The 24,943-nt window shown below is 36.9% G+C and overlaps 1 protein-coding gene across 1 annotated transcript in view; it reads right to left on the bottom strand.

Moving 5' to 3' along the window:
• The window catches only part of MAN2A1 (mannosidase alpha class 2A member 1), a 161,402-nt gene that overhangs the window by 111,419 nt on the left and 25,040 nt on the right, over window positions 1-24,943 (bottom strand). Inside the window, exons 2-4 of the mRNA XM_007192085.3 lie at window positions 19,605-19,862; window positions 16,815-16,959; window positions 2,086-2,257 (exon numbers count right to left, since the gene is read on the bottom strand). Coding sequence (XP_007192147.1) covers window positions 2,086-2,257; window positions 16,815-16,959; window positions 19,605-19,862 — 575 coding nt within the window. The remainder of the gene's footprint in view (window positions 1-2,085; window positions 2,258-16,814; window positions 16,960-19,604; window positions 19,863-24,943) is intronic.

Below are 24,943 nucleotides of genomic sequence, written 5' to 3'. Positions count from 1 at the left end.
ATTAAGATGAAGAAAAAAATCAGGTTCCCCCAAATAATAAGAAAACAAACAAAAACAAGTAAACAAAATAACTACAGATGCAATAAAATCTTAAAATCTGAACAATCTGAGTAAAACACTATAAAATTATAAGAAACTATGAAGTATTATTTGTACTCAAGGAGCAATATAAGACCTAGACAGACAAAAAAAATCTGTTTTAATCTCTAAACTTAGTAAAAGAAAAAATATGTATAGACAAACACCAATTCCGCAGGGTTTCACAGGGCAGTTCTTAATTTCTGAAACACTGCAAACCAGTAGGTAACTCGATGTAAACGAAGGATTTGTGTGTGTGTGTATGTTAACCTAAATTAGGTGCTAACATTTCAACTTAAAAAGTCAAGACATTTTATGTAACATTTTGGAATTCCAGCTTGTCAAGAATAACTGGAAGAATATCCTGACAACTCTGGTTCCCGTGGCCACACATGGCAGGAGTGGAAGAGGGGGCAGTCCCTTTGGGTGTGGCAGTTACTCCTGGTGCATTCAGGACCCTCAGAGTCTACAGCCTTCAGTTTTGGCACCTTCCTGGCCACTCTTATAAGCATTTTAAGCATGCTATCGGGGGGGAAAAAATGTCTGATAGATAATAATGGAACACCAATTCTCTCCAAATTACCTTTAAACGTTTCTGTCAATATCTATCAAAATCCCCCTCTTTTTTTTTTTTTTTTTTTTTTTTGATAGGGTAGGAAGAATTTAGCAAGTTAATTCTAAAGCTCTCTGGGAAAATTAAGTGGTCACTCATTAAAAGAACTTTTCAATAAAGAGAAGCAAGAGGAGATTTAAACTGTCTGTTATTGAAACACATAAGGCCGCAACAATTGCGCTTAAACAGAAAAGTCCATGAAAGAGGTCAGAAAGCCCAGAAATCAATGCATATTGAAATACAGTAAAGATGGCACTTCAAGTCAGTAGAAAAGAATGGACTATGTAAGTCTTAGGGAAGCAGCACAGCACAGCGTGCAAGGGAACAAACAGCCTGTGGGGCTGGACTGGATGGTAACTAGCGCAGCACGTGCAGCTGGGTGACCCTGGATGACAAGTGGCCTTATCTGTAAAATCAGGATCGTCATTGTATCTACTTCACAGGATTGTTGCGAGGATTATCAGTTATCATTTGCAAGCTACTTAAAACAGGAAGTAATACAGTAAGCACTGTATATGTGATGTTAAATAAGTAAAAGAAAGCAATTTACGCTAAGACAATCCTTAAAGTCCTGGGAGCAGGGAGGAGGGAGACATGGGGAGCAAAACCTCCCATCACACCACATTAAAAAAATAAAGTGGAGGATTTATAAAAGTGAACAATAAAAAACTAAATTGGGGAAAAAAAGACTATCTCATCTCTTGGATTGGGGAAGACTTTTAAAATATGACAGCATATTAAATATGACAGCAAAGTCAATCAAGAAAACAGATTAATACACTTGGCTAAATAAAAATTTTAAAAGTCTTTATATCAAACACTAAGAATTAAGAAGAAATATAAAGCTTCAGGAAAAATAAAGGTTGGTATGTGTATATAAATATTCTTACAAATCAGTAAGAAAAAGTACATGATCAAGCAATTCAAAAAAAAGCTCTGCCTGTATATATGAGAAAACATGGAACACTATCAGTAATCAAAAATTCACATTTTTCACCACTTAAATTGGTCAAAGTTTTAGAAAAAATTATACTGTTGCCTAATATGCAGAGAAATTGGTACCTTTCTATATGGAAGATTGAAGAATACACTGAAACCACTCTTCCAGGGGTCACTTTGATTATATGCTTCAAAAAATCTTTAAAATATTAAGCCCCTTTGACCTAGTAATTCCATTTCTAGGACAAAGCTGGAACATAAGGATTTCAATGGAAAAGTTTCAAGTCACTTTTTCAGAGATGAACCAGAATCAAGGAAAAACAGAATGCAAAGAAATATTTTAAGTTTCAGATATAAAGCTAAGAATTTTCACGTTCTAAAAATTCAACACCTGTTTCACTGTATAATTAATGTTTAATATTACCAAATTTAAAAAAAAGTTTTAAAAAACAAACCTTTTAACAGCATCCTTCTTCTGAATATCTATAGTTTCCCACCACTTTGAAAGGTAAGAGATCTCAGACCACATAAATTTCCTCCGTGGGTCTTCTTTCAACTTGATGACCATGTTATTAAAAATATACTGAGTCTTCTCTCGAAAGTAGTCATCAAAAGTCTTCAACCAACCTAAATTAAGACATAAATATACCACAAAGGTCTGATTCATATGTCTGATGTAAACTCAGTCACATTCCATTGCATTACCTTTGCATAACCTCACGTTTCATTCATATAAAGACATATTTAAAAATTTAGCAAACGTTTTCAGTTAATGAAATTCCACTTGAATGGATGTGAGACTCAACAAGCCACTAACATTGAAATGATAAAAATACTCTGAAAACTGTACAAATTCAGATATCTATGAGAAAAATGAAAAAGCCAAAAAGCATTTCATATGTAACAATTATAATATCTAATTCAACTATTTATAATTTATCTCTAATTTAAGGAATTTTTTAAATTAAAAAAATCTGAACAGTGTTGATAAGTTGACAGTAATATTCTCATAATATGGAATCAAAATTTTATCCTCTCTCATACCACATCAAAAATTTCCTATCCATTAAGTAACCTAAACTAAGAAAAAGAAAATCACAAGTACAAACTCTACCGAAAAGCCAGCAGCAGAGCAATAATCAAACAACAAATATGTACACATCTATGTAAAGTTGTTTTCAAAAAAGAATTGATGTTGACAACTTAGTTCTTTGACTTTTCCTACTACATCTCAAATATCCTGGAAACTTTATCTAAAGACATTTGCAATTCAACTATAAAGAAATATTTTTAACAAGACCTATAGTTCCAAATACAGCCCCATCCAGCAGAGTAATAAAGCAACGTGATGAGTGGCTGAAGCAAAACATACACAGCCACCAATTCCACCTACTGGTGGGACACAAAATATACCCTGCTGAGAATAACCTCTTATCTATGAAATCTAAAAGGAAGGGGAGTTTCTATAGAGACAGGCTTAACTACTGTGCTATTGTTACCAAGCCTCAAGCATGTGGGAGGTCTAAAATACAAGGGATACAACTGGCTATTTCTTTTGTCTGTCTACAATTAAGTGACTATTCAATGCATACTGTATTTGCTGGCAAAAAATAACAAAAACCTACGAGGGCTGAGCCGGCAATATATTATTTTGACAATGCAAATATGAGCCTCTAAAGGGCACTGCCAGTGTGACTACATTTCTCCCTTTTGCTTTAAGTGAAATCTATTCACTCTACAGTTATTTACTGAGCACCTACAAAGTGATGGGTATGAAGCTATGAGCCAAATAGGAATATAGTGTAAAATATTCTTTATAGGACTTTCTTGATCTGGGGCACTTTTAAGCTGGTTTGTCACCAAAGAATGCTACCTGAATTAATTCAACTTTTTCATGTTTAAATAAAAAGGCTGTTCCTACAGAAAACGCAAAGATGTCTCATGAAATAGTGGTTTACAAAGAATCCCATCTTGCTTCACAAAGGTACAAACCTGGACCCTGCCCCAGAGCACTGAGGTCAGGATCCCCATCTGGATTCCCAGGGACAAGCAAAGAAAATTCAACCTATTCTTAAATGGAGATGCCCTAACTCCCTGCTGACCATGCAGCACCCCTGAGAGACAAAAAATATCAAGTGCTCAGACCTGAGCCCAGTATATAATATAGCACTTAATAATAATAATAATAATAATAATAATAATAATAATAATAATAGCTGCTGCTACTATTATTATCATAATCATCATCAGTCTTTAATTGCCCCTTCCACATCTCTACAATCAAACTGGGTCAAAGCAGAAATAAAAGATATTCCTAACATCTAATTTTGAAAAGTATACAATTTATTTAAAACATTAAATAAATTGCTCCACATCTGAAACATATTGGTTACCCAACACTTCAATTTGCATAGAATTCATTTTATGCCCCCATTATGGGCTGAATTGTGTCCCCTTGAAACTCATATGTTGAAGTCCTAACACCCAGTAACACCCACTTCAGAATGTGACTGTATTTGGACGTAAGTTCTTTAAAGAGATAATGAAGGTAAAATGAAGTCATGAGAATGGGCCCTAATCCAATACAGGCATAACTCGTTTTATTGCACCTTGCTTTATTTTGCTTCACAGGTGTTGCATTTTTTTACAAATTGAAGGTTTGTGGCAACCATCCGTAAAACAAATCGATCAGTGCCATTTTTCCAACAGCATTTGCTCACTTTGAGTCTCTGAATTTTGGTAATTCTCATATTTCAAAAAATTTAATTATTATTATATTTGTTACCATGAACTGTAAGCAGTGATCTTTGATGTTGCTGCTGCAGTTGTTTTGGGGGTGCCACGAACCACACCCACATAAGACAGTGAACTTAAACAATGTTCTGACTGCTCTACAGGCCATTCCCCATCTCTCCCCCTCCCCTCCAGCCTGCCTATTCCCTGATACAAAACAACACTGAAATTAGGCCAATGAGTAACCCTGCAATGACCTCTAAGTGTTTGAGTGAAAGGAAGAGTCACATGTCTCTCACCTTCAATCAAAAGCTAGAAATGATTAAGCTTAGTGAGGAAGGCGTGTCGAAAGCTGAGAGAGACCAAAAGCTAGCCCTCTTGCACCAAACAGTTAGCCAAGTTATGAATGCAAAGGAAAAGTTCTTGAAGGAAATGAAAACTGCTACTCAATCAACACATGAATGATAAGAATGCTAAACAGCCTTATTGCTGATATAGAGAAAGTTTTTGTGGTCTGGATAGAAGATCAAACCAATCACGACCTTCCCTTAAGTCAAAGCCTAATAATCCAGAGCAAGGCTTTAACTCTCTTCAATTCTATGAAGGCTGAGAGAGTTGAGGAAGATAAAGAGGAAAAGTTTGAAGCTAGCAGAGGCTGGTTCATGAGGTTTAAAGAAAGAAGCCAACTTCATAACATAAAAGTGCAAGGTGAAGCAGCAAGTGCTGAAGCAAGTTATCCAGAAAAATCTAGCTCAGATAATGAACGAAGGTGGCTACACTAAACAAGAGATTTTCAATGTAGATGAAACAGCCTTCTATTGGAAGAAGATGCCATCTCGGACTTTCTTAGCTGGAGAGGAGAAGTCAGTGCCTGGCTTCAAAGCCTCAAAGGACAGGTTGACTGTCTTGTTATGGGCTAATGCAGCTGGTGACTAGTGAAGTTAAAGCCAATGCTCATTCACCATTCCGAAAATTCTAGGGCCCTTAAGAATTATGCTAAATCTACTCTGCCTGTGCTCTATAAATGGAAGAGCAAAGCCTGGATAACAGCACATCTGTTTACAATACGGTTTACTGAATACTTTAAGCCCATTACTGAAACCGTCTACTCAGAAAAAAAGATTCCTTTCAAAATAGTACTGCTCATTAGCAATGGTCACCTGGTCACCCAAGAGCTCTGATGGAGATGTACAACGAGATTCACACTGGTTTCATGCCTGCTCACACAACATCCACTCTGCAGCTCATGGATCAAGTAGTAATTTTGACTTTCAAGTCTTATTCTTTAAGAAATACCTTTCATAAGACTATAGCTGCCACAGACGGTGATTCCTCTGCTGGGTCTGGGCAAAGTCAACTGAAAATCTTCTGGAAAGGATTTGCCATTCTAGATGCCATTAAGGACCTCTGCGATTCATGGGAAGAGGTCAAAATATCAACATTAACAGGATTTTGGAATACTTTGATTCCAACCCTCATGGATAACTTTGAGGGATTCAAGACTTCAGCAGAGGAAGTCACTGCAAATGTGGTGGAAAAAAACATGAGAATCAGAATTAAATGTGGAGGCTGAAAATGACTGAATTGCTGCAATTTCCTGATAAAACTTTAAGGGATGAGGAGTTGCTTCTTACGATGAGCAAAGAAGTGATTTCTTAAGATGGAATCTACTCCTGATGAAGATGCTGTGAAGACTGCTGAAATAACAACTAAGGGTTTAGAATATTATATAAATGTAGTTGATAAAGCAGCAGCAGAAAGATTTGAAAGGACTGACACCAATTTTTAAAGAAGTCTTACTGTATGCAAAACGCTATCAAGCAACATTGCATGCTACGGAGAAATCATTCATGAAAGAAGGAGTCGATGCAGCAAACTTCACTGTCATCTTGTTTTAAGAAACTGCCACAGTCACCCCAACCTTCAGCAGCCAGCACCCTGATCAGTCAGCAGCCAGCAACATCGAGGCAAGACCCTCTACCAGCTGAAGACTCTGATGATGGCTAGCACTTTTAAGCAATAAAGTATCTATTAATTAAGGTCTGTATGTTGTGTTTTTTTAGACAATGTTATTGCACTTTGAATACAGTATAGTGTAAACAAAACTTTTATATGCACTGGGAAAAAATTCATGTGACTCACTTTATTGCAGTGGTCTGGAACCAAACATGCAATACCTGCAAGGTACCATCCATGTCCTTCTAAGAAGAGGCATTTAGGGCACAGACACACACAGAGTGAAGACCATGTAAAGACAAAGGGAGAAGAATGGTCATCTACAAGCCAGGACAAGAGGCCCATAGAAGAAACAAACCCTGCAGACACCTTGATTTTGGACTTTTAGCCTCCAGAACTGTGAGGAAATAATTTTCTGTTGTTTAAGCCACCTGATCTGTGGTACTTTTTTAAGGCAGCCCTAGCGAACCAATATCACACTAGAAAAAATAAGTGTTATTACTATTCAAAAAATGAAGATTGCAATGCAGAGAGAATCTACTTTACCAAATACCATCATAATACTTAATATACATCTACCTCCGTATTGCAAGACTGAGCTGAAATCAAATGTAAGTAACATCAATTTGTGTCCCATGTTATTATATGTACTCAATAAGGACCATCTAAATTACTAAATGGCTCTACTAGAATTATGGTCCCTAAGACATCACATCTATCTTCTACCTAAATTTTAACAAATGTCAAAATTAATCCCTAATTATTTGGCTGATAACTCAATTAAAGAAAGGAACTATGAACAGAGGAATGCCTCCAAAATTAATTCAATAATAAAACACTAGAAACCTAGCATAAGAGGCAAATTTAGAAAAAACAGTCTTTATGAAGATTAATAAGTGAAAGGGTTTTTTTTTTTAATACAATTACTTATTTTCATCAGTTATATGTTGTTATGAACTCAGGCCATTTCAAAGAATAGTTTATCACGGGAGTTTTCATAGAGGAATCACAGTGACTGATTAATCCATTCTGCCTTCAACAATCATGCAGAAAATATGTCAAAGATATTTACGTGAGCCAAAATACAAGCTCAGAGATGTCAACTTAAAAGCCTTGCATAAAACTCATCTATAATAGATACTACTATCACTAAAATACAGCACAATTAATTAAGAATGAACTGAAAGATAGCCTCTTGCAGTTTTCAACATTCAGTAATATAACAGTAAATTAGCTTTTACTGCTCTTATACAATAGCGTAATCAAGTATTCCCTTTTACATTGAATTGGCTCTTTCTTTTTCTAAACTACTGTAAAACTCCAATTGTATATTAACATGAGACCAATCACAAAGATAGTATTTTACAAAAAGTTGTATGGGATGAATTTTTGTGACATAAAATTATATTCCTACCTCTAGATTTAATAATCTTGGGACATTCGGTTGCAAACCGATTTACTTAAGTGGTCAATTCACAGCCTTTTTCTTTCCCTTGAATACACTTGGAAATTGAACCAGGGCTAGAAGAGCATTAGTACTTTTCAATTTATTCTTTTTCATCCTAACAACACTATCACCCATAAAACACCTAATCACTATTTTAAATAAGTGGGGAAATATTAAAAACAAAGAGTACACAATTAGAAGTTCTATACAGCCAGCATAATTCCAAATTCACTATCACTATTTTATCATAAAATTTTTTTAAGTTCTAAAACAGAAAACTAATAAAGTTGAAAACTCTACTGCTTATTTTTAATGTGCATAAACAAACACACACCTAGTAATTGTTCACTAACAAAATACAATTTATTTTTTAAATTTTGGACCCGATCTAGCTTCGAAGTCTACAGACTTCGTGAAGACCTGATCCTCTTAAGGAACACTTCGTTTTATTCGGTTCAAGGGCATACACAGTACCACCCTTAGGACCTGGGCAAAGAGTACCCCACACTGAGCACTGGACTCGAGAGGGATCTCCCTATTCTTCCTCTGACCACATCCCTTTCCACATGATAAATCCACAGGGCAAAGAACTTGACCACCCACAGTCTGTCCTACCCAGCCCTGCCCTTCTGAGTCCCCGAGACCCAGAAATCTGTGTCCAAACATCCCCAAGCCAGCTTTCTGAGCCTCCCAGGGCCTTCTATAATGCCTTTACCTGCTAAGACAGTTGAACTAGCCTGGGCAGTAGCCAAGGGGCTGAAGTTTGTAGGGGCGTGGGAAGAGCACTGGGGTGTCTGCAAGAAGAGCCCCTCCTGGATTAGGACAAGGCCGGGTCTGGGAGGAGAGGGGGCTGGGCCGCCTGGAGGCTGGCTCTCCCCACAACACCAGCACATTCCAGTGGGGAAGTGGAGCCCAAGCAATCTAAACCCACACCTGGCCTTCCAGATCTCTGAGTTATTTCTCAAGGCAGTAGGAAGAGACCTATTTTATTTAGCAATGTGTTAGTTTGATTTATAACTTTTAAATGTTTAGACAGAGTGTCTGACGTCCTCCATGTACTTTTGCCCCAGGTCCTGCAAATTTTAGAAGCAAGCCTAGACACATGCTACAACCTGAACTTCAAACGAGTCAGTTCTCATGAATCTAGCACCTGGTACAGTCTACAACAGCAAGAGTTCAGTAAGTGCTTGATAGATGAATGAAGTGTGGTGCCGAAAGGACTGGAAAAAAATGCAAGTGGAGTATAAATGCAAACTTACTACTTCAACTAGAAATGAGACCAAAGGTCAAAGATACCACATACTATTAGCTCTGCTATGTTCACTCTCTGTTCTGATACTAACCTAATAATCTTTGAACAATATCTCTAAGTTTCTACTTTATATTTAAAAAGGCTCTGTCAGCCCTAAGATGATTTAAAAACACACATCCGGAAGAAGGCATGCCCCTCAAATCATTGTTACACTGTTATGGTTTTAACTGCTACAATAATGATTTTTTAATGAGTACATTAATTCCACTCAAAAGTTAAATAGGTACCAACTGTTAAGAAAACATAAAAAGATTCTGAGTCAAAAATAACTATATCCAGATAATAAACATTGAAAAAAATAAAACATGCTTCAAGTTATTTCCATTTTAACATAATATTCTCAAATTTAAAAATACAAGTAGAGTTCATTAAAAAAGCTCCTTTATTTTAGTAATTAAGTTATTCTATATGGACAAATGATCAACAGTTTCTTCCATCACTTGTCAAACCCTTCAATATTCGACTGCAACATCCAATCTTACACTTAAGGGGTCACATACAACTTTAATTGGTATTACCATAACTCACATGCTGATTAATTTTAATTCCAACATTTCTATTATAAAATGAGCTTATTTTCCCCCCTTATAAACTGTGGAAGAGTTTTAATTAACATTCTGTTCTGGTTTATTCGTTCAAACACAAACCAAGCATCTAATAAGGGCAAAACGATAAAGCTAAGCTAAATGAAAACAGATTCTACAGTGAAAATATGAACCAAATGCCGTGGGAATAAAGAAATGGTAAATTCCTACCAGAAGGACAGAAGAGAGATTCTTAAATTAGATGTCATCTGGTTAGAGGGAAAAGGTGGAAGTTCCAAATGCAGAAGAGGATATGGAAAAGACACTAAGCCATGAAATTGTGTGTCAGTTTCAGGTAGCAGAAGGCAGTAGGGTATGGCTGCACCTCAGCTTACATGGTGGGAGCATGGTGAGATAAATAGAAGTAGGGGTCAGATCACAGAAACCTTCTAAACGATCCTTGTTTCTCACCAAGTACTTAGGAGGAAGGAAGTTAAGGTATTCTGAGCTGTGTTTTCAAAAATAGCTGGACTGTGAGTATAAAGGATAGACTAGCAAGGTAAAGCAGAAGAAAAAGAGGAAATGAGGTCACTGCAATAATCCTGCTAAAATATGGTAATGGATCGCAGTGGAAACAAACAGAGGGAAGTAAGAGGCCAAGGAGGCAAAATGAAGCACGTTTACTAATTGACTTAAGTTTCCAGAAGAGAGTAGATGGAGAATCAAAGATGAAGCTGAGTCTTCGGAAACCTGCAAACCTGCTGATTCTTCTAAATGCTTTTAAACTCAGATTTTCAAAATAACCCAACCTTTTTGCCAGGTGATTCAGTGTCATCTAATAGTTTTTAAAGCATATCAGCTTCACTTCCATTAACTTGTTTGAGATACGGCATTTTTTTTGAACCCATGTAAGATGCTGTCACTGGAAATTCTATCCCACACCACAAGGACCTATTTGCATTACTATTAGGACAGCTGGGGTTTTGTTCACCCCGCAGCTGTATATGTATAATGGCCAAATGTGACCTCTTACTGTACTGCTTTTCTAAATGCCCTTTAAAAGACCTGCATACCTTGATACCTGACACCTGCAATTGTGAGATCAACCTCCAAAATATTTTCTAAGTCTGTGCTAAAGTTACTTCCCTCTCTTGTTAAGAATTTCATCCATGAGTATCTACTCACACCAAATGAGGACACTTCAGGCCTAATAAGTCCTCTCTAAATAGAGTTTGGTTGTCTATAATATGAGAGACATGTATATTCCTTTGAGGCATTACTCTTAGGATATGTGAGGAGTATACGTACTTAGCCTTATGAGTAAGCCAATACTGGGCAAATAATCAAAGCTTCTAGAAGAAACCATTTAAAAGCTGGAAAATATGGCTTCTCAATCACTTTCTAATTGTAAAAGATGTAGCAATGAGGAAAACCACTCACCATTTCATGTACTAATTTAGTATTTAAGGACAAAGATGTCTGTTTCAATAAGGATAGAAGAGAAGGAAAAAAGGATAGGAAATAGTGCAACGAGGAACCTACTTTTGCAAGAGAGTTACTAAAATGTTTTACGTGATTAATAATACTAAAGTAGATGACATCTGGCTTGGAAAAACTTAAGACTTTCTTCCTAAAAGCTCTCCTATGGGTTCAGAAGTATTACCTACAAGAGGCAATATTTAATGGTTACAAGTTCTGATTCCAGAACCAGATGGCTTGGGTTCAAACCCAGCCCTGCCACTGACACATTACTTATCCTCTCTTCTGCCTCAGTTTTCTTATCTGCGAAATGAGGGTAAAAACAGGATTTTCTGTCATAAAGTTGCTGATAGGAGTGATGGATTCAATACATGTAAAATGCCTAGAACAGCGCCTGGAACACAGTAAATTCCCATTGTACCAGCAATTATTTGTGTAAGCAGCATACTGGTGAGCTCTGATGCACCCAGGATTGATGACAGACAAAAGTAATAAAAATAGGGGAATTGGGAGATGTTTAATGATCACCTACATATCTTAGGTGCTACCTGACATTTGTGCTCCTAAGGAATACAGTCCAGTCAGAGCCCAAACAATCAGACTTTTTCCCTCTAAAAAGGAACCTCAATATACCAATTCTAGAGATCTCTTAAAAAGGCAACCCTAAAGAGCCATGTAAATGTTTAACTTTTAAATGCCACAATTTCTTAACAATTAAGATTGCCCGATAAAATACAGGATGCCAGGTTAAATTTGAACGTCAGATAAATAATAAATGTTTAGCATAAGTGTGTCCCATACAATATTTGCAACACATGTAAAAAAATTATTCATTGTTTATAGGAAATTTAAATTTAACTGAGCAGCCTGTTTTGGTTTTTTTTCCCAGCTAAATCTGGCAACTCTATTAACAACCCAAAGTTCAGATAAATGTGCTAAATTAGTTAATGCCCATAAAGCAAGAAGAAAAGAAATACTAGCATCATTTGAACTAAATAAAGTATCTTAAGCAGCAGTATAGAAAATGCAAAGAACGTGGATCTTAGAATCACATAAATCTGAGATCCAATTCACTCCTCTGCCCATTTATTTATGACTGACTGACCTGGAGCAAATAACTACACTTCCTCTAACCTTACTGTCCTCACCTGGTCAATGGGGTTTAAATTTACCACTTCTCAGGGTTGCAGAACAGATTCCATGAAGTAACACACACCAAACACACCCTGAGGCAGGACGGGCAATGAATGTCATAGTATATTAGCTCCAGAAACGCAAATTTCCCATCACAGTAGCCAAAACCAAAGAACTCGCTTTATCCCACAATAACTAAATAGAAAAATATACTCCCCAAACTGTGTCCACGTACAAAGCTCTCCTTCTCCTGACCATCTCATTCCACTAGGCAGGTTCCTTTGGCAGCCTGAGTTCTGTCCCCACTGCCTTTCACCTACATGCACAGTACTCAACCATGGCTGGCCAGAACTGGTTTCTTCTGACTGTGCTTAACAGTATTTGAACAGAAAAGCTGTGAAATAACATTACACTGTGATGTCCTCATATGTTTTTGTTCTTTTTCACAAACTTTTTAAGAATAAGGATACATAAACAAATTCATTTCAAATTATCATATAATACTAAATGCAAAAATCTGTTCTCTTAATTTTCAAAAAAAAAAAAAAGGCTGAAAATCCTAATCACTCAATCGAGTCAATAAAAATTCTGCAGAAGAACTGCAAATGCATAAAAGAAAATTATTTTCCATTGTGACTCGTGGGCCTAGGTCTTCCTTCTGTTTTGGAGTCATACCACACGGGGGATTATTTTCTAACGCTCATTTTACAAATTGCTTAACTAACAATATGCTGTCCAATTTTTCATTTAGTATACCTTATCTTCTCTCTCTACACACTGTGATTTCTTTGAAGGAAAATTAACTAAATATTTCAGCAGTTTAACTAGCGGGAAGCAAAGAATTAAGATTGTAGATACAAAGGTGCTTTAACTGTGTTTTAATCAGCTTATTAAATACAACATGAACATGTATCAATCAACTAACATTTAATTTCATGGTCTATGATTCAAAACTTTTCAAAAGCATAACGGTACAAAATTATCAGTATTTACTTAACAATTCCTTTCCAACTTTGTTTTATCTCATATAAACCATGTAAAATATTATATGATAATTATTACATGTCCTTATGGACTGGAAGAAGACATAATTAGGAATTTTATTAATATACAAATATAATTTGAAATTTATCTTTCCAATTTGCTCCCAAAAGAAAAATATCTCCACATATAAAAATACAGCAACATAATTTTTTAAGTACAGTGACTAAATATAGGAATCTTCTAAACTCTATCCCCAACAGACAATACTTCACTGATAAACTACTGAGCTAAAGTTTGTTTTAAATTGTTGCGGCAGAAAATGGAAACAAATCTCTATAAATTTCATTTAGAAAGTAAACTGCCTTAATTGCACATTCATTTAGGAGTATTATACAAAGATTTCCCATCAGAGTCACACTTTGACTTGGAATGTAAGTGTACATACTTATCTCTTCTTCTCTACTGAAAGAGTGGTTTTTCATGATCTGAGTGATTCAGTTTTTCACAGAATAATTTAGTTTACCTAAATTCTACTCTTGTTAAGGAGCAGTGAAAATTATTAAGAAAAGTCAGGTTCTTCTCTAGCATTTTGCTTGATAGCAAAAATTACTTTAGTTTTAAAAGGTCTGTTTCTGACCATTATTTTTGTCTCAAGTGGAGAGGGGCCTGAGGGTAAGGGTCATTAACATCTTTCACTAAGACAAAAAGATTCAACTGTGGTTGCTAGGATACCAACAGACAGATTCACTTATTACAGTCAGGAACAGTTATTCATAATGTCTTCTCACAAAACAACATACTAACTGCAACAGGAAGGAAGCTTAATGCAGACAAAGTCTAAAGGGCAGAGGCAGTCCCTGCCCTTTAAGAGCTTAATATCGTCTGTTACTGGTATTTAAAAGTGCATTTTAAATAAGCTATTTTTTAAAGGAATGGAAATAAGTAGACAGCAGGAAGAAGTGACGGAGGGAAGTTAAACGTATAGGCCAAAGAATAAGTCAACTGTTCCATCTGAATCTGCAGAGTCACATTCCTTTGTTCATTAACTTATTTAACTGAATGAGTCTGTACTATGTGTTGATTACTGTTCTAGGCATTAGCACCCCAGTGGTTAATAAGACAAAGTTTGAGCCCTCATTGAGCTTACACTCCAGGAAGGAGACCAAGCAGAAGTTAATATTTCTGCCTATAGGCAAGCATGAATGCGTGTGTGTGTGTGTGTGTGAACACAGTGTGAAAAGGGCACGGAGGCAGGTCAGTGAAGGCCTTACATATATGTAGTGATTACTACATGCCAAGTGCTGGGCTAGGCAATGAGGACAGAGTGTAACAAGAGACACATGTTTTCTGCCACTCAAGTTTATCTGGGTGGGAGATCCAGGTAAACTACCAGGGAAGTAGTCTGGTGCCACTTACTGCCTGTGTAACCTTGGCAAGTTGGTAACACCTTCACCATGAATAGTGGCACTAACCTTCAAAAGTTATTGTGAACATTAGATGTTTATAAAACGTTTGGCACATTGCCTGGTAAACTACAAATTTTATTATTTCAGTTAAGAGCCCACGTTATAGAATAACAAGAAATGAGAGTGGTGGAAATTGAGGATGGCAGAAAAGAGGAAAGGATAATAAAGGTCTGTAAAAAATCAAAAAGGGAGGAGAGTTGGGTTCACATTAGAAGCTCTTTGTAAAACACACTGCTAAGTGTATTTATAAGCCTACAAGGAATAGTATACAATGGAATCACATCACATACCCAGTTAAGTGACAAGAATTAAACGATACATGATTGGCAGAGAAAAGAGGAGGAGAGAACAATTTAAATAATAAAAGTGGCTCTGCCACTATCTCACTCAATGAGGGACTATTTCAGAGTAAATGAGATTTACAGAAAAAAAAAAATCTGCAGTCCTACAGGCAATTCTCAGATCCCACATGTAAAGTGTGAGCACCTCACCTCACTGAGTGAGTCCAGATATAAACAAAGACAGTGTGTTTTTTCATGTGTCCCTTAAATGCAAATGTACTATTTAATCTGGTGCTCAAGGGGATAAATAGCAAAAGGAATTTTTATCAGATGTGATTTTCATCACCTTTTGTACTTACTTTATAACTAATTCTTGTCCACTATATGACCTCCGCTTTATAGATACACAATTTTCTACATTTTATAGATAAACAAGCCCAAGGACACCAGAAGGTCTGCTTCATTCTGCCTGGCTCCAAATCTCTGCAGCCTTTATTCAATGCCCAGGCAACCCTGAGTTTTGATTTGAAGGGCAAGGTTAAGATTAAGGAGGAAGGTGATATAAAATATATAAGAGGAAAAGTTAACAAGACTAATAGGGAATTTTAGGAAAAGATAAAGACATTAAGACCAAAGACAAGGAAACCAAGTCAGAAGCTGATGTGTAGTAACTACTCATCACAAATTTCCAGAACAATATTGATTTCACATATACTATACCTCTGTGTATACTAAATATTGAAGTATACTGGAAATTCAAACACTTCAGCATCCAAGCTCCATCTCCCAGACTATCTCTCACACCCAAAAGCAGGGCGCATGCGTGCACACACACACACACACACACACCTTCACCAAATCATTTGTCCAGACATAAAGTAACAAGTTCTACTGTCTTAGAAACAGAAAGAAATACATAACAATAAACTAGTTGAAAAGAATATAGTATGACAAAATTGAAAATTGGGAATAAAGAAAAAAACCTTCAAAGTAGTAAATGAATATGGTGCCTCTGAGAGTAATAATAAAATTGAGAAAAATGACAAATAGAAGCAAAAGTCAGTCATTCAAAAGAGGTCTTTGGAAGTATATTCCAAAAAAAAATCCTGCAACTTAATTCACTGGGCATTTACTCAGTGCCTGTGTCCTCATACTAACAGAGATAAACATCGAATCACATTTCCCATCATCATTTTAGCAACTTCCCTTTACCTTGGGGGGAAAATCTCTGGCCTCAGTAAATAACAGAAGTTGTCATATGAAAGAATAATAACATTAATGATAATGATAGCAGTTACTCTAGGGCTGTGTAACATACCTTTAACATTTTACCCTATGAAGTAAGTACTTTATCCTGATTCCACCTGGGAAAAAACTTACTCTCATGTTAAGAAGCTGGCCTAAAGTTGTTTAACACTGTTGGGATTGGGACTCACTCTCATGTCTGCTTAACATCAAGGCTCTTAACCACTTTACACTGTTTCTACATTTTAAAGATACAAACTTTCCCATGAGCACTCTGAGTTTTCTAATATAGAGTTTATGGATGTGAAATAATTCTCCCACACAATACGTAAGAAGTAACTGAAATGAACTATCAGTACCTTAAATGCATGTAACTTTTCATCTCCCAAAGCTAAGACCTTCTTGTGTTTATTCCTATTTCATATTATACAAGTATTATACTTGAATGGCTCATAAATTGATAAAATGAGAACACAACTACATATAAAATAAATATGTTATTGTTAAAAGTCAGAGAATAACGTCTCAAAAATTTGAGAAGTGGGTTATACCAGATTCTCACTAAAATACTCTGGGCCTACAAGGGCTTATTAACCTCTAGATTTTTGAAGTGCAAATTTTACCTGGGTCGTTATGGGAATGAGGCACCACAAAGACTTGAAGGGGCTTAGTATCCCATTCATCAGCTTTATAAGTAATGTCAAATCCTTGCTTCCAAACTCCACCATCCGGATTGTCAAAAGGAATTAGACTGTAAACATCCAACATCTAAAAATATGAGACAAAAAAAAAAAGTTAAATTTAATCATGTATAACCATTATTAATTTAAACTTAATGTTGGAAATATTTGCTCAAAACTATTCCTTGCTGTACTCTGTATATATATTTTAAAAGATAAAACTATTTCTGTAGACATTAACTAAAGAGTTTAAGGCAGAAAATATTTAATCACCATTCAAAGGATTAAAATGCTATTTGTATTATATAATTAACCTGATAAATAATCCCCTTCCTCTTCTGCTTCTAATATAAAATACCTTCATTCAATTCTTCCCTTGCTTTACTTCCAATACAATTTAATAGAAAATGATGGGAACTGAAGAGCAAACAAAAAAAAATTTCATCATGATCAAATATTTTAGCATTTTCAAACACGGTACTGAAAATTATTTTCTACTTCGTCTTTATATTATAATCAATCTCCTATGTTTTAAAATCTGTATCTGAATGGAAATGGATCTATAGCTATTCTTTAATTTCGCCTATGTATGTTTACCTTTTTTATTCTAAAAATAAAACTATAACAGGGTCAACTAGGTTTAAAATTGGAAGAATTTTTTACATTGAGATTTAGCTTTTAGTGTTCAAATATTTTCTAAGTTTCCAATGTAGTGTTCCTTCTAGATAATAATCTATTTGGACACAAAGGAAAAAAATATTACAGAAAAACAAAGCCAAACAAACCTAAAAACTTATTTTTCATACTCTCTATAATAGTAAGTGTAACAAAGAACACAAACCTTCTTTGGTAAAATTCAAACTAAAAAATTACATCCTAATAAATACAGAAATGGGTTACAAATTTTTTTAAGATAAGCAAATTATATAAAAGTGAATACAACGTATTTTAAAACAATAATATATCTTTCACTTGGAAGTTCATAACTAAAATAAAATACTCCCAAGGATGAGAACAAATCTTTGGGAACCAGCTGGATAAGAGGATGTGAGAGCACTCTCTGCTATTCCTTCCAGGTCTTTCTTGGGCCCTGCAGCTTTCCCAGTACCCTGCTACCTTGGCTCTGCCTGATTTCCATGGCTGCTCTGTAGCTCCTTTCTGTCCAGCTCAGATTTAGACCCTTCCCCTCCCCCCACAAAAAAGATTTTATCATCTCCCTTTAAAAGGTACTTAATTAAAACCTAAACAAAGCCAAGCCTCACAGAAATAGATACCCCTTCAAAGCCCAGGATCGTGATCCTATCTGAACCTGGCCACACACTAGGCTGATGAGGCTGTAGGCACGCAGCCCGGGCAGCTCCACTGTCCCCAGCTTCTGGCGTGGCCATGGCCTCGAGATCATATCATGTTCTCTGTCCCCAAGAGTTAATGAAAACTTCTACTCTGAAGCAAGGCCAGAGCCAACTCCTTTTGTCCAACTTTAAAATATTCACACCCCAGGGTCCTGTCACCAAGTTCCAGTTTCCAGTCTAAGGTACAACGTTAAAATAGCTCTTTGCCAATTTGTAGAACACAGCAAATATGAGTGACACACCCAAAGTTTAAGAAAGGCAGAAGTCCTTTCTCACCTTAGTTTTCAACTCCTCTACCCTCTAGAACAGTGCTACCCGAGGGAAATATTATGCAAGCCAAATACATAATTTAAAATTTTCTAGTAAAATGAAATAGATAAAATTAATTTTGATGATATATTTTTTAACCCGATATATTCGAAATTTTACCATCCCAACATGTAATCAATATAAGAATGAGCAAGATATTTTACATTCTTTTTTTCACACTAACTCTTCAACACTTTGTGTGGATATTAGTGCACATCTCAACTCAAATTAGCCACACTTGAAGTGCTCATTAACCGCAGGTGGAAAGCAGCCTCCATCCTGGACAGCACGGCTCTAGAACATTTCCCTTCCCTCTCACAAAGGCATATTCAGTAAAAAGAATCTAACCTTACACTGTGTGAAACCTATAATGTAGAACAGATATATACTAAGAGTAGGGCTTTTCTGGTACTCTCCAAAGGAAGGTAAAAAAAATCTCTTTGGCCAGATTTAAACCTCTGAAGGTCTTCAACTACTACAGAAAATAAGACCTAAGAAGCATACAGAAAAGGCCATAGTCAGGAAGTATAAAATAAGAAAAATTAGGAGAAACACAGAATTACAGAAATTTATCACTAAAAAGAACATTAATGATCATTTGGCTAATCAAATGATTTTATAAAAATAGAAACGATAATCCAGAGAATTCAGCAACTAAGAACAGATACCAGATCAAATCTAAAAAAACAAAAACAAATCAAAGCCCAGTGATTATTTTTTTTTTAATTGAAGGCAAACTTTTTTTTTTTTTTTAATTTAATTAATTAATTTATTTTTGGCTGTGTTGGGTCTTCGTTTCTGTGCGAGGGCTTTCTCTAGTTGCGGCAAGTGGGGGCCACTCTTCATCGCAGTGTGCGGGCCTCTCACTATCGCGGCCTCTCTTGTTGCGGAGCACAGGCTCCAGACGCGCAGGCTCAGTAATTGTGGCTCACGGGCCTAGTTGCTCCGCGGCATGTGGGACCTTCCCAGACCAGGGCTCAAACCCGTGTCCCCTGCATTGGCAGGCAGACTCTCAACCACTGCGCCACCAGGGAAGCCCAGCCCAGTGATTATTAACGAATGCATACATTACCTGCACATCTGAACTCTGACTTCCACTTTGCGAAGCAAACAGACAGTCTCCAGGGTCAACTGTGAGAGACAGCTGTTTCGATGGCAGAAGAGGTGAGCCGGCACCTTGGCTGAAATTGCCTTTTGAGCTTTTCGAACCATCCTCCACAGACTCACTCAAATTGATGACCGAGTCTCTAATATTTGAGATGATCTCATTATTCTCAGCTAGCAAACGTTCCAAATGGTCTATTTTTTCTTGCAACATTGAGAGCTGGCCCTACAATAAAAAAGAAAAAGGCAGCTATATGAAACTCTAATATAGCTCTGCTGAGACACACAACATTTTTTTTAAACTATGTGCCTGACCAAGAGGGCAGCTACTCACCCTTCACTATCCACTTTTATAAGTCGGATCACAGAACGCATGAACGCATAACAGCTGGCTGTTAAAACACCAATTTACAGCAGAAAATCTTCTCCATGGCTGCAATCTTCGTTTAGTCATATTTTAAAATGTGCAACAGAAAGACCAAAAATATTGGGGGCTATATTTCCTATTACCCCAAACCCAGCCCTAAAAGATCTTCAGGTCTCTAAAATCACTAAGTACAACACCATATTATACTCAGATATGAAATTTTAAATTTAACTATAATTGATTCCAGTTACTTATAAGAGCAAAAATGTATGAACCTAAAAAAGATCATTCCATTTCAATCAGTAACACTAGTGAACAATCCTAAAGAAGAACTATCATCAATAGAAAAATCAACTAGTCAACTCTTAATTAGCTATATTATGAAAAAGATTGGCATGAACCTTCCCCAAGCAACTGCGCTGTAAGTCATTTAGATTGCTTCTACTATACTACTGTGCATCTTTCGGTTTTTTTAATTGATCCTCACATGTAGAGGCTTGCCACCTCTAAACATAAACCATGCTATATAGAATAACCCTTCAACTTATGAGAGCAATGACAATCTTTGTCTTGTTCACTCCTATATCTTGGGTCCCAAATACATAGTACTTATATGTTTATCACATGGCCCTCACATTTCTTCAACTCAACAATAATTCTTTAGTGAACACCCACTGTACAGGCATAAGGCTACATGCTGGAAAGACAGATGCGCATTAGATATGGGTCCCTGTCTGAATACACAAGGTGACATTGCATTTGTGCCACAGCAATAGCAATAGCAATAGCCTGCGCTATGACCCCAAAAATGTCCACATTAAGGTTTAATAAAATATATGCATAGAAAATAAACAAATCCGTACACCCAGAAACAAAAATTCTCTCACCAGTAAATAACAGGAAGACAGAAAGGGGGAAGGAAAAGAAGAAGAAAAAACACCTACATGTCCCAAAGTGAAGGACTGGTCAAGTGATACATCTAATATCATGAAACAGTTTTCAGTCGCTAAAAAGTTAGAAATACAAATTTTCAAAAAAAAGAAATATTGGGAAGTTACTTTCAGGAGATACAGTGAAGAAAACCCAGTTTTAAAATAGTATGTATGAAAAACGTAGTATGTATGACATGATTGATCCTCTTTTGATAAAAAATACATAAGGAAGGCCATAATCAAGATGGAAAAAACTGGTTAAGGGTATTTATACTTTTCTTTAGTCCATTATGAGTGGTTGTGGATTTTGTAATGGGGAGGCCAAGAATAAGAAAGATTCAAGTTCCAAGTATTGGCCAGTTCAGCAAGGGGTGGGGAGAAATCAACAGAGTGCTATCTACCAAGAGAAGACCACTTCAGCAAACTGTGAGAGAGGTGACAGAAGTCTGAAGGGACCAAGGGAGATATTTTGGAATAAGAAAAAAAGTACAGTAAGTCCCCTACATACGAATGAGTTCCACTCCAAGAGCGCGTCTTTAAGTCCAATTTGTTCATAAGTCCAACAAAGTTAGCCTAGGTACCCAACTAACACAATCGGCTATATATTGATAGCACTGTACTGTAGTAAGTTTATAATACGTTCGCATCTTTGAAAGTTCGCAGCTTGAAGGTTCGTATGTAGGGGACTTACTATAGCCAAGATGAGAAGCAAACCAGCAGGAAGGTACCTTGAGGGTGAGCGGGAGAGACAACACTGGAGGTGAATAACCAAAGCCTAGACGTTGAAGGAACAAAGAGCACAAGATGGCCATGGACCTCCTCAGACCTGAAAGATGCTCTCACAGGCCTCTCTACTTAGACACGTATGATAGAAAGAGCCCCCTACAGGTCAGAACTGTAGTCCTTTAAGGCAACTGTCACCTCTAGCGTGGGGTGCCACGTCCTACAAGGGAGAACTCAAGCCTGTTAATCAATGTATAGAGAAGCAGAAAGTGCAAGGTCTTAGCAAAGAACTCATCCTGAAAAACAAGCCCCACTTCCCCCCGTGAAAAGCAAGAGAGAGAATATGGATCAGTCCTTGACTAGAAATGGCAAAGCAAAGGAAACTTGTTGGATCACTGACACACTAGGTCAGGGTCCAAAGAAGCTAGTTGAACCACAGAAGTTGCCAGTCAGCAATTGAGCAATATTACACTACAAATATTTCTTTATAGGCACACATCCATATTGGTCGATTGGCTCTCGTGGAAAGACCAAAGGGGACCCCTTGGCCTAACCCAAAGTTCACCCAAAGAAGCTAAAAATATTTGAGAGTTAGGTACACAGCTGACTAATCTGTATTTAATTTCTTAAATGGACATGCTATCAAAGGCTGTCTGAAATAAGGGAAAAACTTTTCTTCACTCATTATCACAACACCCCAGACTGAGGCTTTTTGAAATCACTACTGATGAGTTTTGTTGAATATTTCCAATACTGAAGATACAAGCCTACTTCAGTGATGCTTGCAATTTCTACCACAGCAGGTAACAACAGTAAATCAAGTTCCTCTGAATCCAAGCAGAATTAGAACATGTTGCCTTGTCTTGCCTGCAGTAAAGCTACACATCTCCATAAAATAAAACCTTAGCTTAGTCTAAAATACCACCATCCCAGAGCTTTTAAAGATGCTGCGTGTTTTATCCGACACTTATAATGTATAAATTAATTCATGGGTGCCCATGTTTCTCCAGATCTTTCTGTACTTTCGGGAAAAGATAATTCTGGAGCCATGCATATAGCAAAGCCACCTATAGCTTAAAAGAACACACTGAGAAAAAAGAGCCTCCTTTTGCGAATATTCTCACTATGGCCCCAGTCCCGAAACCCATGGATGAGAGTATTATACAAAATAAACATTACAGGCGATGGATGTTCCATGAAAAAAGATCCTGCAGGCACTAAAGATGACTTTCAATCTCATTGTAGTTTTAAAGATACAATTAATGATCAGTACCTGGAATTCTGTACTGAATTAATAAGTCCATGGAGAAAATTATGGCCTAGAGATATGTTAGCATAATGGTCTAATGAAAATCATTTTTTAAACTATATTATGCAGTGGAATAAAGTCTCGCTACAAACAGCTAAAATTCTTGAAATATACATACTTCCATAAGCAAGTTCTGTACACACGACAGAGAAGCATGATATGACCTTAAAAAGATACACTTGTCGTCTGCATTAAAGTAACAGAAATCATAGATAATGTTTCAGTTATGCTGACAAGTCAAAGAATGCTGATGGTAATATTGAAAAAGACAATTTTCTGTAGGGCAAGAAAATCACTTGTGAGAAAACCACTTTATTCTTTGATTTGCTAATCAGTTCTACAGGGAGGCCACAGTGTTGCACTGCCAAGGAGTGGGGGAGGAGGTCATGATATTTGATTTACTCTGCTTCTGGTGAAAAAGAAAAACTGAGAAAAAAAAAAATCACTGATAGCAAAGGCTTTTGAGAGAGAAAATTTAGAGCCTACTACAAGCAAACCAAGATCAGTACCCACACCGCCCTACGAAAAAAATCAATCTATATACACCTAACTGCTAAATCCAAAAACTTATATAATTATTTGCCCCATATAAGACACTAGCTGCTGGGATTGGCATCACTGTAATCACTCAAGCATGGCTGAATCTGCATATCATTCTTCCTTCCTGTTACAACTGAAAAAATACGTGCCTCCCCGCCCCACGTCAAAGACCAACACTCCACTGGTGAGCTCCAAACCCATCTCTCTCAATTGCTCAAAGGCTGTATTCTTTTGGTTAAACTCCCTCAACACTGCTTCATCAAACTCGTCTTCTAAAAGCAACTCATCCTCAATAGTATAACATATTATATTAGGTCAAATTATATGAAATTGCCATTCTCATAAGCCAAAAATAGTCAAATGTCACCAATTTCTTATGGTTCAACTTAACACTATATCCTATCTAAAAAAATAAACTCTGGTGCTTCCCTTAGCCCCACCATTCCCTTCGAGGGCCCCACCCCCTTCACAGACAAACAGAGGTTATCAACAGTCTATACATCCCCCTTCCTTACAAACTCCCATTCCCTCATCTGGCCATTCCAATCAGCATCTGCCTACCACTCCACCAAAACTGCCCATGAAAAGCCCCCAAAGGCTACCATGTTATCAAGCCTCATTAGCCAACACTGTCTCTACTCATCATCTCGAGGAGCATTTGGCCCAGTGGACCACTCCCTCCTCCCTGAAATATTTTCTTCACTTGCTCGCAGCACAGCATGCTCTTGGTTTTCCTCCTGCCAACTGTTTATCAGTCTCTTTCTCTCCCCAGTATCTAAACAATGGAGGCCCTCAAGGTTAGCTCCTGAGAAATCTGCCTTCTCTATACTGTCGTAAATGATCTCATCCACTTCTTGGTTTAAATTCCATTTTCTGTACTGATGTCTCCCATATTTATATTTCCAAATGAAACCCCTTCTCTGAAAAATAGACCCATATATCCAAATGATTACCTGACTTCTCCACTTCGGTTTCAAACTTAAGTCTGAAAGATTACTTTCCCCAAAAAGCCATCTTACTAAAGCTACTTAGTAAAGACTGGAGGCCTATGTCTACCTCGTTGACCACTCCTGAAATCCTCCTCACCCTGCTCACACATCCAACCTACCTGTAAGTTCATTCATCCTACCTCCAAAATATTTACTGAATCCATCTACCTCTCTCCCTCTCAACTGCTACCACATTGGTCCAAGCCACCAACAATCTCTCCTAGCCTAGTATAGCAGCCTCTTAACTGATTTCCTATATCCACATCCTTCAACCATGCCCTACTCATTGTAATACCTTTATTACAATCCAGTGCTAGTTTCTTATGACACTTCAAAAAAAATTAAAACACCTCACACTAGACTCAATAAGGACCTGCATATCTATCTCCCCACGCTGCTCTCTTTCTCTCTCTCCTCCAACTTAGCTTCACCCTGATCTTATCTCAG

The sequence above is a fragment of the Balaenoptera acutorostrata genome, chromosome 2 (genome assembly GCF_949987535.1).
Source record: "Balaenoptera acutorostrata chromosome 2, mBalAcu1.1, whole genome shotgun sequence".
NCBI classification, from domain to species: Eukaryota; Metazoa; Chordata; class Mammalia; order Artiodactyla; family Balaenopteridae; genus Balaenoptera; species Balaenoptera acutorostrata.
This window is presented reverse-complemented; position numbering and strand designations above follow the sequence as displayed.